Source organism: Halichoeres trimaculatus, unplaced genomic scaffold, assembly GCF_033239565.1.
Source record: "Halichoeres trimaculatus isolate MK-OKI-2021-1 unplaced genomic scaffold, fHalTri1.1 fHalTri1_scaffold_5, whole genome shotgun sequence".
Lineage (NCBI taxonomy): Eukaryota > Metazoa > Chordata > Actinopteri > Labriformes > Labridae > Halichoeres > Halichoeres trimaculatus.
Window position 1 is genome coordinate 16,854,339 of NW_027437183.1, and position 12,917 is coordinate 16,867,255.

Genomic DNA, 12,917 nt, shown 5'->3' on the forward strand with positions numbered 1-12,917 from the left:
CAGTGTTATGATAATACACCAGGACACGTTGAAATTTAGCAGTTTATTCATAGGAGTCTCTTCTATATATAAATATGCATTGTCTTTACATTCAGCAATTAAGGTTTTCTTCAACAGATGGTAAAATATTGAGAGCTACACAATAAATTATGGTCAGAACCAACATGTGATCATGGTTTTGAACATTTAAGGTTGGAAATGGTTTTGATGAAGAGGTATCGAACAGCTTCTTCAGTATCAAAGGATATCCTGAGTAAAAGCATTTCAGTCTTGACGCAAACCTCACAAAACTAGAAGCTCCACATCAAAAATGATCTCTCAGTGATCCTTTGCTGTCTCTGTACACGTAGTACCAATGACTTACAGAGGTGTGCACCTGTAGAGTAAAAAGAGAAAACAGAAAGTGCATATTCACATATCCAAATCTGTGCTTATGCTAGGCTGCTCACCCAACTAAGAAACTCCGTCAGAGGAAAATAAAAACTACAGTCATCACAACCAATATCAAAGTGCCTTTTTATCAAGAGCAAGTGCGGCCTCTCTGGGCTGCTTCTTCAAAGATCCAGTAACCGTCTTTCATCATTTCGTTTACAGCAGCTCATTGTCGAGGCCACAGGGCAGCAGGAAAAAAACAGCCCTGTTAGGAGGAAGTGGCCACTTGAACCATGTCACAGTCTGTGTTTGAGCTCAAGATCCATCAAGTCTGTTCAAATGAGTACTTCCTCGTACGTATTGGCTGTGGCTTCAGACTGGATTGTTGACGTTACCATCAGAGTCCTGTTCACCAGGATTAAGAAGTCATCGCTCTGATCAGGGACTGTGCAGGTGCAAACTTTAAAAGGGTCCTTCATTTATTTCTGGTCAGCAGAAAAAGAAGATACTGGAATGTATCTACTCTCTACTCATACATACAGTATGGTATATCTTTAAGTCTTTGTGTAGGCATTGAAAACAGTATACATATATAAAACTAAATGGCACTGCGTTGACTTGTGTTCACAAAAGCGGCACTCAGTTCAGTTCGATGGTCATCACGTCCCATGTCACGACCCCTGTTGATGACCACCACAGTGACGGTGTGGGTATCCTCAATAAGTCCATCAGCTGGAGGAGGATCTGAATCTTTGTGTGCGTTGGCAAAATGTGTGGCAACATGGATCTAGCAGCACTGGAAGTGTAGTCAAAGGCCGGCTGGGTCTTCTTGAATGGAGTGGGGGGGGGGATTGTCTTATGATTGGCAGGAGGAAATGAAGGCTGTAAAACTGCAGTTTTCACTGTTGGAGAGGGAGAAAAGAATGATTTTACACAACGTTTGTGCCTCATTTCTGGGAATAAACATACCATAACTACATTAAAAAATCTCAACATTTTAATCAAATTAAAGATAAAGACCTGCAAAAATCTTACCAAGTACACATCCAGAACAGACCCATCATCATGGTCTATGTCCACATCCATTGTGCTCTGCTCTGAAGTGAGGCAGATAGCGCTGTCCTCCAAAGTGAATGTGGAGCTGGATGCAACGTCCTCTCTACAGAAAAGAAAGGTCACATTAACCTCCTGCATGTAGAGGACAGTGCTGAGAGTTTAAGTAGTTCAGCTGTTGAGACAGAGCCTGAAAACAAAGCACAGGCTGTGCACAAGGCAGGGACTCTGAAAGCTGATCAGGAAAGATGTTGTCTGATGTCATGTGAGCTGAGGCTCATGGTCAGGAAATGAAGAGAATCTCCTGAAGAGTGGAAATGTCAGACCACATTGACTGCCAAAATGAGACTCATGCTCAGAGATTATGAACTACAGGTGTTCACATTCAGCCTTATCAATAAGAGAAGTAGTGATATGTTGTTGTTTCATGCAAAATATATCATGTGGCTTGAGAAAGAACCAAAATCAAAACAGAAAAAGCATCAACCTAAATGTAAAGCTTTTGTTTTCTACATTTTCAAATAGAACATTCGGACTAAAGGCGTCTGTGTCTCAGCATGCAAAGCTGTGGTTCATAACTAGTTGTAAAACCTGACTTTTTCCATTATTAAAGGAGTCCTTGGGGGGGAAAATTACAGGACCTTGCTGATACAGTGCTTTATCTATCTTTCTGAGCACTCGTGAGTTCTTTACGTTGCATGTCATTAACCCTTTCACCCCGCATCCAAACACTGATGGTTCAGTCTGCTGTTAAGTAACCAAAGGGTAATTTGGGGTAAAATGTCTGAACCAAGAACACTTGAGCATGTTGTGTACCTGTCATCCCTACCAGCTTCCACCAGGGGGCGATGGAGATCTATTTTTCTTAAACATCAGGTGACTCCCTGATATATATTCAGGAATGTGTTTTTACCCCTGATGCCATGTGACTGACCACTTTTGTGCTCAAAGTCAAAATAAATCAAGGTAAAGAGAAGGGAGTAGGCAAATTGATCCATGAGTACAGAAAGATGAATAGTGAGAAATGTTCAGCAGTTCCATTTTAAAACACTCCCTGCCTGGAGTATCCCAACATAAGGTGCTGCTACTGTAACAGGCAGAGCATCTATCACACAGAGATCACTGTTGGTGTGTGTACAGTCCCCACTGCACTGCTTGTCTTCCTTTGTCACAGTCTTTCTGCAGCATAATGACACTAAGTAAGTCCGTGTCAAAGCTTCTGTTTAAATATTTATAAAGACAGTTGACAGAACAATGTCAGGGCAGCAGCAGGTGACTGATGAGGAGACAAGACCAGGCAAGTCACACAATAAAGCCTCAGAAAGGAGCTGAACCTGACACCGCTGCGTGTACAGAGAGGTGATGGAAACACAGAGAGGGGACAGGATGGTGTGTGAAACTGCCCTTTGCTAGCAGCCGGAGTATGAGTTGATGTGGGGAAGAAGTGGCTTAAAACTACCAGTATGATACATTTATTATGGTTACATAATGCAGAGGAGAGCAGGGGGAAGGCCTTTTTGTGCTCTTCAACTTTGCATTGCTCTACTTTAATTAATGTGCATGAAATCTTACATTTGAATCATTTAGACCCTTTGAAAAAAATATCCCTATTCAACATAGGTCTAACTGGAATGAAAAGCCTTTCTTCATCTAGTTTCAATCTCTTCCTTGTAGAATAATTTCAGTCTGAAGAGACTCTGGTAAAATAACACATCATATATGCTTTGTCACATGTATATTGTGCATGTGTTGAATCCATGTTAATGAGCAAGCTGAGTCACATGCTCCATGACGCACGTCACCATTAAGACCATGTCATGTTAGAGCACAGGTGACAATGACATGAGAGTGTGTGTTTGTGTGTGTGTGTGTGTGTGTGTGTGTGTGTGTGTGTGTGTGTGTGTGTGTGTGTGTGTGTGTGTGTGTGTGTGTGTGTTGGGCGTGGCCTATTTTTCCTTCCTGTCCACGAGGCAACACTGTGTACAGTAGCCCCACCTACACCACCCAACCAACTCAGTGTGTCCTGATGGAAGGGATCAACAAGGAAGAGTGAAAAGGGAAAAACAAGCAGACACCGCACCTCTCCTCTGTTTGGTTGTCCACGTTGACAAAGATGGAGGAGGTGGAGATGGTTCCCATGGAGGAGCCCTCGTAGAAGGATGGGTTGGCTGGGACCAGATCTGGACGCAGGTAGGAACCAAACACAGCTGAGGAAAAAAAAAAAAACATTCACATTAAAAAAAGGACTACAAAAGCACTCAGAGAGCAGAGATATTGTGATTGTCACGCAACACTTTAAGTCCTACTTTAATTCTATACTCCCTTTCAGCAGACTGTGTGCTACAATCTGGTGTTAGTTACATGTTTGTATGATAATTTGTTACCTGACAGTGTTGAAAATTATGATGACCCAGTACATATTTCATATTCTGGTTGTTAGTATCCAGAATATTGCCAGGATCTGGATCGTACTTTTACATCTGTCAGAAATTATTGTGATCTTGTCTTGTATTGTTTTGCAAAGCAAGTGAAGTTATACACACATATGGTAAAACAGCCCTATGTCACAATGATAAAGAATCCTCTAAAAAAAGTCCTGGATCCAGACGGTGATCCAGATCACTTTCAAAATTTCATCACTTCTTCTTTATCCCATTTTGAACATTAACTGAAAATTTCATCAAGATCTGTTTGTAACTTCTTGAGTTATGTTGTTCACAGACAGACAGACAGACAGACAGACAAACAAACCAACAGACAGAAAAACTCTCCCGAGAACATAGTCTCCTTGGCCGAGGTTAAAATATTTTTCAATTTCTATATTTTATAAGAGAAATCCTAGATATATCACAGTTATATTCCTTCATTTGTAATTTCTTGGCCAAAGCTGAGATGAGCTTCATTCATCTTATGAAAACACATTTGAGATATTTTCTGACAGCCTCAAAAGAATCATGAAGGATAAACTGAACTGTAAAATCATAAATCCTATCAGTCAATCAATCTGATTGATACACCTAAATAAGGCTGCACTAATCCAAATGTACTGTTGACACTGGATCATCCACACATAAAGAGTTCTTCTTGTAATTGCAAAGTTATGCAATCCTATGAACTCAGCCAAAGGCATGTGAATCTAATATAACTTATCAAATTAAATGGTTCCAGTCGAGAAACTATTTTTTCTCTGTTTAACTTGATTTTCTCTCCTCTCTATGAGGCTGAACAGTTACAGCATGCAGAGAGTAAAGAAGTCTTAAACAAGAATGAAAACAGCTTCACACTATGTTGCATCACAGCAAGGACCGTGACGTCTAGACTGCTCTTTCTGCTCAACAGTCAACACCCACGCACACACCTTTGTATCTTCACTCCTTTTTCATTATCAGATTCAAAAGTCAGACTGTGCTATCATGGCCATTCAGAGACACTTTTACTACCCCTCAAACTGGAACCTCATTTTCTACATGCCTTATGTACACACACATACAGATCGTGTTTAAATGGCTGCTAATAACAAGTTACTGTGTTTACTTTCCATTACAGCTGACTACTCTATCATCCAGTGACAGCTCCCCTCCTGGGCAGTGCTGGGAGGACAAGATCTTTTCCTTATGGGCGAGTGTTTCTAAACAGCTCTGATAAACTAGAAACTAGAAAATGACTTGGCAATAACTTAGAGGTGAGTCTGGGGGAGGACATATTGAGGTAAATCCTAAAATTGTATTCAAAACAGTTCAGCTTTGGCTTTCCAACAAACTCCTGCTCCAAAACCCTTGGGGCGCCAGTGATCCCATTTTACAAAATCACTTTAAATTAGAGTAACTTTTAAACTATTTGGGCGAGAGAAAAATTTCGAACAGCTCCTTAAAAAAGAAACAAATACTATTCTGCAGTGTCTGGGGTGTTACAATCCTGCACAGGAATCATCGTTCAACAATGTTCTAATCACAGGCAATAATTGATGCAAGCTGTTGGCTCTTCAACCAACCGAACAGTAATTTCAAAAAAAGAGTTTTCCAAGCATGATCTCTGACTCTGTCTGAGGCCAAAATAACAAAATAGAGTCCAGGTGGTCTGTGTGATACCTGGGTGATGATAGTAATAGCTCAACATTCAAGGTAATCTGTCATCCAAACTATACAGAAGAAACTGTTTCATAGGATGACATGAGAGTGAGGTTTTCATGAAACACTTTTTATTTTGTACCTTGTCCGTCCAGACTCGCCAAACTACAGGCCCCTCCCAGCCTGACCCTCCTGTCCTCCTCATTCCTCTCATCTGTCTGCAGTGAAAGGATCTCCTGAGAGGACGACTTCAGAGCGGGGATGGAGGTACGAGTCCTCTTTGAAGGGGAGAATCGCAGTGCTGCAGAGGAAAAAAAGAAAAAAACAAGAGGCATATGAGAGGAAGGGAGGGAGAGATTCGATGAAGCAGACGAAGTAAATGCAGGAGATAATTGGAGGAGCAAGCGGGAAAAGATGATAATCCTGATTGAAGCGATGTTCACGCACAATAAAACTCCACAGATCTGCCTCCAAAATTAGCAAAGTGGTGAGTAGTTAACAGTTGTAATGCACAACAATTACACAAGTGTCCCCTAAGTCCTCCTTTCTGTGCCTCACAAGCAGCCCATGAAATTAAAGCCCTCCTCCTCCTCCTCATCTTCCTCTGAGGGGACTTGGCAATGGTTAATAGTACTGCAAAATCCTCAAATCCTCGCCTCAGTCATGTTTTTTTTAGCCCCACATGGTTGCGTAATACCAACAGTGTAAGTGATGTTAATGTAAAGTTTCAGGACCACTTTGAAGACACAAACAACCTTTGACAGACTGCTGGTCAACACATGGACAGAGACTTGCTTCAGTTCTGCTTGGCTCTGTCCTGAAGGCTGCTTTGAAGATAAACCTCATCTGATTTGTTTACCAAATTATTACCCAATGAAGAAAGTTACAACTTTGTCCTTTGGTATTAAAGCTCAACACACCAAATTTAAGCTGTTCTGACTAAACTTGCAGCTCAATTACTCAGACATAACCAATGTGGAGTCCCTTATCTGAAAGAAGTGTTTTATTAAATAAACTCTGTGCTAAAAGGATCATGTGCCTCAAATGTTTGGGAGAAGAAGGCACAGACAATAAACTTGTTTTGTGTGAACAAAAACAAACCAAGGAAACATTATTCAAACTCATGTCACAAGTAGCCTATATCATCACTAATCCAACTTTAAAAGCACTCACAGAGCGCAGACCTCTGCCAAGCATATTGTGATTGTCACGCAACACTTAAGTCCTACTTTAATGTCATACTCCTTTTCAGCAGACTGTCTGCAGCAATTTGGTGTTAGTAGCAGGTTTTTATGATAATTTGTTACCTGACAGTGTTGAAAATTATGATGACCCAGTACATATTTCATATTCCAGATCTTAGTATCCAGAATATTGCCAGGATCTGGATTGTGCTTTTACATCTGTCAGAAATTGTATCTTGTATTCTTTTGCAGAGCAATCCGACCATTTATTGTGGAGTTACAGATGTATGATAAAAATGGGCCCATCTTACGTTGATAAAGAATCAGTAAAAAATAACCATGGATCCAGACAGTGATCCAGATCACCTCCAAAATTCAATCACTTCTTCCTTATCTCATTTTGAACATTTCCTGAAAATTTCATGAAGATCGGTTTGTAACTTCTCGAGTTATGTTGTTCACAGATAAACAAACTCTCCCCAAAACATAAGCTCCTTGGCAGACGTAATAAACAATAAAAACTGGCCACAGATTAAGTCTTCTTATCAAACAAGCACTTCCTACTTCCTATTGCTTTCCTTTGTCTTTGATCACTTTGCATGAGCACTGATTTCCACCCCACTTGACAACCTGCAGACTTACGTTGAGTCTTCCTGAAGACGCGCGTGCTCATAAACTTGAGGAAGCGACTTGCATAAAACCCAGGCCTGTGCACTGACACTGAATCCTGAGGACAGGAAGGGAAAAGGTTGGGCTTTTATCAGTGGATGTAAAAGTATGCGATCAAATAAAAGGCTCATTGATAAGGCAGCAGAGTGAGGCCTGAGCAGTGTATCCACTTACGCCATCGTACACCAGGGCTTTCCACGAGTGCTCCAACTTTTTAATGAACCTGGGAAGAAACAAAACAGAGAGCAATGCTGGTCAGAAAGTATCCGCTTGCCCAACTACTTCTCCTTTACACTTCCCTCTCCTTCGTTGGCACAACAAGCTGAGGTCATTTCTGCTGTTTAGCAGAAAGCACATCAAAGTCTCAAGTTATGTAACACCGTCTGAGAGAGACACATGCTACAAGTAATAGGAGACAAACAGCAGCGTATTTATCCTTCCTCTCTGACCTGATCTCACCCCATCTTCTTCTGATGCCAAAAGAGATTTTTTTTAAGGTCTCAGGACAAAAAAATCAATGTGTAAATAAAGAAGAGGGATCAGCTGCTGGGTCTATTTTAATGATGAAAGCTTGATAAAATAGTCCTGAGTCTTCTGAGGGGTGTGATAAATTGACTTCTAGGTCGTTTCATTGATGCAGGGTGATAATCAATGTTAAAAGGCCTTTTTCAAAGAGAAATGATCAATCAAAGCCCTTTACACATATTGTGGTGTCTAAATTTAATCTAGGCTCCAGATTATTGCGTTTGCCAAAAGTAACAGTACCTGTATGACTGTAGAATATCTATGATACCCAGGAAGATGAGCAGTTTCTCTTCTTTGTGTGTTTTGGCAGGGATGCCCCCCATCCTGGAACAGAGTAAAGACAGAGATCACACAGATTCTTCTTTGCAACACTTGAAATTCCTCCCAAAGGTTTAGAAAGAGGCACCTACAGCGTTAATATTCATATCTTTTGCTGTAAATATTCAGAACAGTGGTGGTGTTTGTATTTGTGCAGCGAGGGTTATATCAGAGCTGGACCGTGTGTACACTGTGTGAATGTTTTAAGCCCCGTTGTATAACTGTGTCTCAACTGTTGGAGAAAAGGTGGAGATTAAGAGACACACACAGGCAGAGTGTGTGTACGCCCAAATATGTGTGCATAATGTGTGTTTTCTCCCAGCTGAGCCCACTCACGTGTCATCTGTAGTGAGGGCTTCAGCTGCTTTGCCGTCTCCTTGGATGGACTCCATGGCAGTGGAGTAAAGCACCCTCTGACCCACAGGTCTCCGCCCGTCTCCTCCTGCCTGGCCCGGCTCACCCCCCTCTCTCTGGTTGTGGTCCAGGACGTGGACGCCCAGCAGCAGGCTGTAGTCCATGATCTTAAAACTCTCCAGCACCTGTAAGAAGAAACCAGACAGACAGTTTTCTAAGTCCTCTGAAAAGATGCAGACTGTAATAAAGAAACATTTTCTTATTTGCTGTGACCTGTTTGAACACAGAGGCTTTTATTTTCCAGGACTTCATGCTTCATCTCCAGCTCACTGATGGTAAATATAACATCATTAAAACATTTCTGGAATCACTAATTCGTATTATCCCTAAACACTTAAATAATCCAAAGTGCTTTCACAGCTAAAAGGCTGTGAGCTTGCAAAAGAAAATCTGTCTGAACCGGGTTGAGCTGAAAAAACAAGGTGTTCTCCACACTGAGCCAAGTGTTACACATTGACCTGTCTGAGGAGCCTTTTACCCAGTTTCCCAGAAACTTTGCGACTTCATGTCTCTCCCTGCTCGAGCAAAGCTTTCATGGCAGGACAAGGCGAGACAGTGAGGAGGGGGCCTGATCTGGGAACTGGATCAGGGTCACTGCCAGGTAGCTGGGCTTATTTCATGACCTTAAGTTCTGGACACAGATGTAACTGTTGAGGAATGTAGGTCTTGACTTGATTATCAAAATAAGCTTTACAAGGGCTTAAAGGCACATTGAAAAGGTATTCCTGATGAGGGTGAGCTGGATACTTTTATAAATATATTTTCCCACTTATAATCAAGTAAAGATTAAAAGTCAAAAATCTTCCAACTTTTTTTCTGTCAGTCATCTCCCCTTGGCCATCACACTAACAGGCTTTAAACAACTAAGTCCCAAGCGTGACAGGAGCGAAGGGATAACTAATAATTCTGATACAATCAGAGACATCCATGACCCAGAATACAGAGCAAACTGACCTGTGTTTGTCAAGAAGGTGAGACCAATCACATTTTAAAGCTGACCTACAACTTTCTCTGAGTCATTTCCCCTCCATGTTCAAAGCAAACACTGACTGATTTGATAGTCAGTACGATTTGCATCTGTAACAAAGACATGCACATCCATACTCAAACAAACAAATACAAAATAGACATAATGACTGACTCAAACAAACACTGAGGCTTTTGTTTGGGCTTTTTCCATATCAACGATTTGCATCCTGTCACTCGTACTCCCCCAGACTATTCAAACTGCAGACATTTTGAATGGAGCCACACACACCAGGCTGCCTACAGAAGGACATTACTGTGTGTCCTGGCCCCAGCTTTAGCCAGCAAACAATCAAATCTCTACAGCAGAAAGAAAACAGCAGCTTTTTTAAAAATAATTTTTAATTGGATTCTTTAAAATAGGAGCTTGTGAAATAATTCTGATCCTCAGTGTTTTGGTCTTTTAGGGTGTGAGCTTTATCACAGCATCGCCTGATCTCTAACAGATTCATGATTCTCCTCAGTTCATTCAAACCTGAAGCACTCCTCTGTCTGTCAGCAGAGCTGCAGATCTCCCCCCTACTCTGCTCTGACACTTCTACAATGTACATTCCTTCAGTAGAAATCAGCTGTGACATTCACCCCGGGTTCAGTTACAGTCACAGGATTGACTCTGCTTTAGTACGCATCTATAATTCATGAATACAACCTGCTTCTACCCATGATTCAACAGCTTTAATTAAGGACACAAGGCTCTTTGTTTAGTCTTTTGTTCAGACATTTAAAGCCTTAGAGGTTAAGATAATCAATTTCTGCACCTAGACCTTAGAACAAAGGTTTCTGCACTTTGAATTTGTCTTCTTTTGCTTGCTGTTAAAACTAGTATCAAAAGTGCTCTTGTATTTGTTGTTTCAGCACGATTAAAAAGGAAAACGTCCTGAATGGAGGGGAAAAGAGGCTGAACACAGTCAGCCATCATGCAAATGTGAAAAAATCCATGAAGCACTACCTGAAAAGGATTTCTACATACAAATAAATATATCCCTGAGCTAAAGATCCTGCTCTTAGCTCTCATTTTTTTGACACTGACTACAGTCTCATCTCACTAGCTACAAGCCAGACAGTGGAAATTGTCAAATTTCATTCTGAGAAATATCGTTGCTAGGCGCCACCCTGTTGGCTATGGCTGCCTTTTGCAGCAGCTCTCTCCCCTTTGTCATTTTCTTGTAGTTTTTTGTCTCTTTTTTGTAATCTTTGTATTTGGAGTGGATCATTACTTCGTATGGTTCATTTGTTGGTCATGGACACCAAACTTTTTGTGGCTTCAGTCATATTTTTACTACTTTTTCTCCTGTGTTTGTCTGGAGATCCTACATGTAACCATGGCTGCATTGTTTACATGTGAACTCAGCTGTTTGTAGCTTGTAGCTTGTAGCATGTCAATGCTAACTGGTGTAAGGCCTGATGTCTTCCCACAAGGTGAGGAGAAGGAGGTGAGGACGACGTGCTGGTTCTCAGGTGTTATCTAAGAAGTGACGACATGGACCTATCCGCCCATCCATCGTTATTGGGAACGTAAGATCTATCTCCAATAAGATGGACAAGCTAGCTGTGCTAACCCAGCAACAGAGAGAATACCAGAGGGCAGAGTAGCATCATGCTATTCACAGACATGGCTAATAGAGCTAACATCAGACACCAACGCCATGTTGGAAGAGCTCCACCTGCTGTGAGCAGACAGGATCCAGGAGACAGAGATGGAGCATGACTGAAGAAGCTCAGTCCTGGACCCTGTGGAGGTGGAGGCTGGCTGAACTGGACAATGATGGACAAGCTGTCAGCATCTATTTTCTTATGGACCATTTTGCACTTTTTATACACTTTCTTACTTTTGTTTTCTTGATTGCTGCTGTGACTTCAATTTCGCTGTACTTGTTAAAATGAAAATAAAGTTCTATTCTTATTCTTATTTTTATCTTTGACTCAGACAACTTTTCCATGAAAGAAGCAAAATCCCCCAAACTTCCTCCCTGATCACTCAACACTTATTGTAAACTTCACCACTTTTTTAGAGCTATTAAATCCTGGTGGCTTAAGCAACAATCTTCTACTCATATCTATTTATTTACTTTTGTTTTTCGTTTTTAACTTACAGTTTTAATCTTTGATTCTCCCAAAACCCTTTATATAAAGAGGTGTTGCAGATAAACATCTGCTATAAACACTGATTCTTGCGTCAGGTGGCTGTTTTCACTTTAATGATTTTACTTAAGTTTGGTAAAATTTTCCATCCCTCCAGAGGCTTTGATGTTGCTAGATTATAGTCCATACTCTAGTTTGAGCACCCATGAACTGTGGATTTTTTTTACTTATTGGTGGGGACTTAAAGACCAAGCAAGGTGACTCATATAAAAAAATAAGTACATAAGTTGACCAAGCGGGACTGATGCGTCACAGCTCTGCATATCAGTTTACTGACATGTGTAGCAACCATGGTTCAGGATCTTGTTGAAGCTTCACAGATTTCCGGCTGCAGGGTCAGAGCTACAGTTTCTCTGCAGCTGAGTGTGAGAGAAGCCATTGTTTCCCCAGCATCACATGGCAGAGGAGAGGGGGCTATATACGGTAAGTGGTTGTATATGATTGGCCAGACTGTTGCCCCACTTCCAAGAATGTGTGCCTACATTGAATCCTTATCTCTGCGCTCATTTTGTATGTGGCATTAAAGGGCTCCTGTTTGATCCTCCAGCAGAGTGAGGAACATGAAATCAGCTGGCTAGGAAAAACAGTTTGACATCTTCATCTGCATCACCATCACCATCACCTCTTTCTCACCACAGGAACATGATGCTCTCCTGTGATTCAAATTAGACACACACCTAGCATCAGAACACCATTAATACACACTCACTCCATCTGTACAGAAGCGTTTCAAATGAATTATTAATGCCTTGTGTTGTTTTGGCATTAGGAGAGTGTCAGGGGATCTGCAGAGCAATGAACATGCAAGCAAACCAGACTTTACAGCGTCCCACATAACAGTGATATTTTACTCCTTAAAAACATGGCTCATCCTCCTCTTTGTCTCATTTCTAAGCGTTTTGTTTCAGCGTTAACCTCTTCTGTTACAGATATCATAGTGCTGTAAGTTCAGGAACACAAAACAAAAACGTACTTTTCACAGTTCCTGCGCACATACTTTCATATGACAACAATCCCTCTCATTTCCTCGCCCCCTCTACGCCTCTCACCCCCTGATGCTTGACGTTTGCAGACCCTCCTCTGTGTTTTGATCCACAGCCTCTCCTGGGGTGACGGGGTTAGCTGCTTACTCATGGAAACAGATCCT

The 12,917-nt window shown here is 41.4% G+C and overlaps 1 protein-coding gene across 2 annotated transcripts in view; it reads right to left on the minus strand.

The window, feature by feature from the left end:
• Positions 1 to 43: 43 nt before the first annotated feature.
• pip5k1bb (phosphatidylinositol-4-phosphate 5-kinase, type I, beta b) overlaps positions 44 to 12,917 on the minus strand; it is a 35,818-nt gene continuing 22,944 nt past the window's right edge. For both annotated transcript variants that reach the window (XM_074669395.1, XM_074669394.1), the window contains 8 exons: positions 8,525 to 8,727; positions 8,111 to 8,194; positions 7,520 to 7,568; positions 7,319 to 7,403; positions 5,635 to 5,793; positions 3,506 to 3,632; positions 1,408 to 1,531; positions 44 to 1,274 (listed from right to left, as the gene is read on the minus strand). In XM_074669395.1, the coding sequence (XP_074525496.1) occupies positions 1,272 to 1,274; positions 1,408 to 1,531; positions 3,506 to 3,632; positions 5,635 to 5,793; positions 7,319 to 7,403; positions 7,520 to 7,568; positions 8,111 to 8,194; positions 8,525 to 8,727 (834 nt within the window). In that variant the 3' untranslated portion in view covers positions 44 to 1,271. The remainder of the gene's footprint in view (positions 1,275 to 1,407; positions 1,532 to 3,505; positions 3,633 to 5,634; positions 5,794 to 7,318; positions 7,404 to 7,519; positions 7,569 to 8,110; positions 8,195 to 8,524; positions 8,728 to 12,917) is intronic.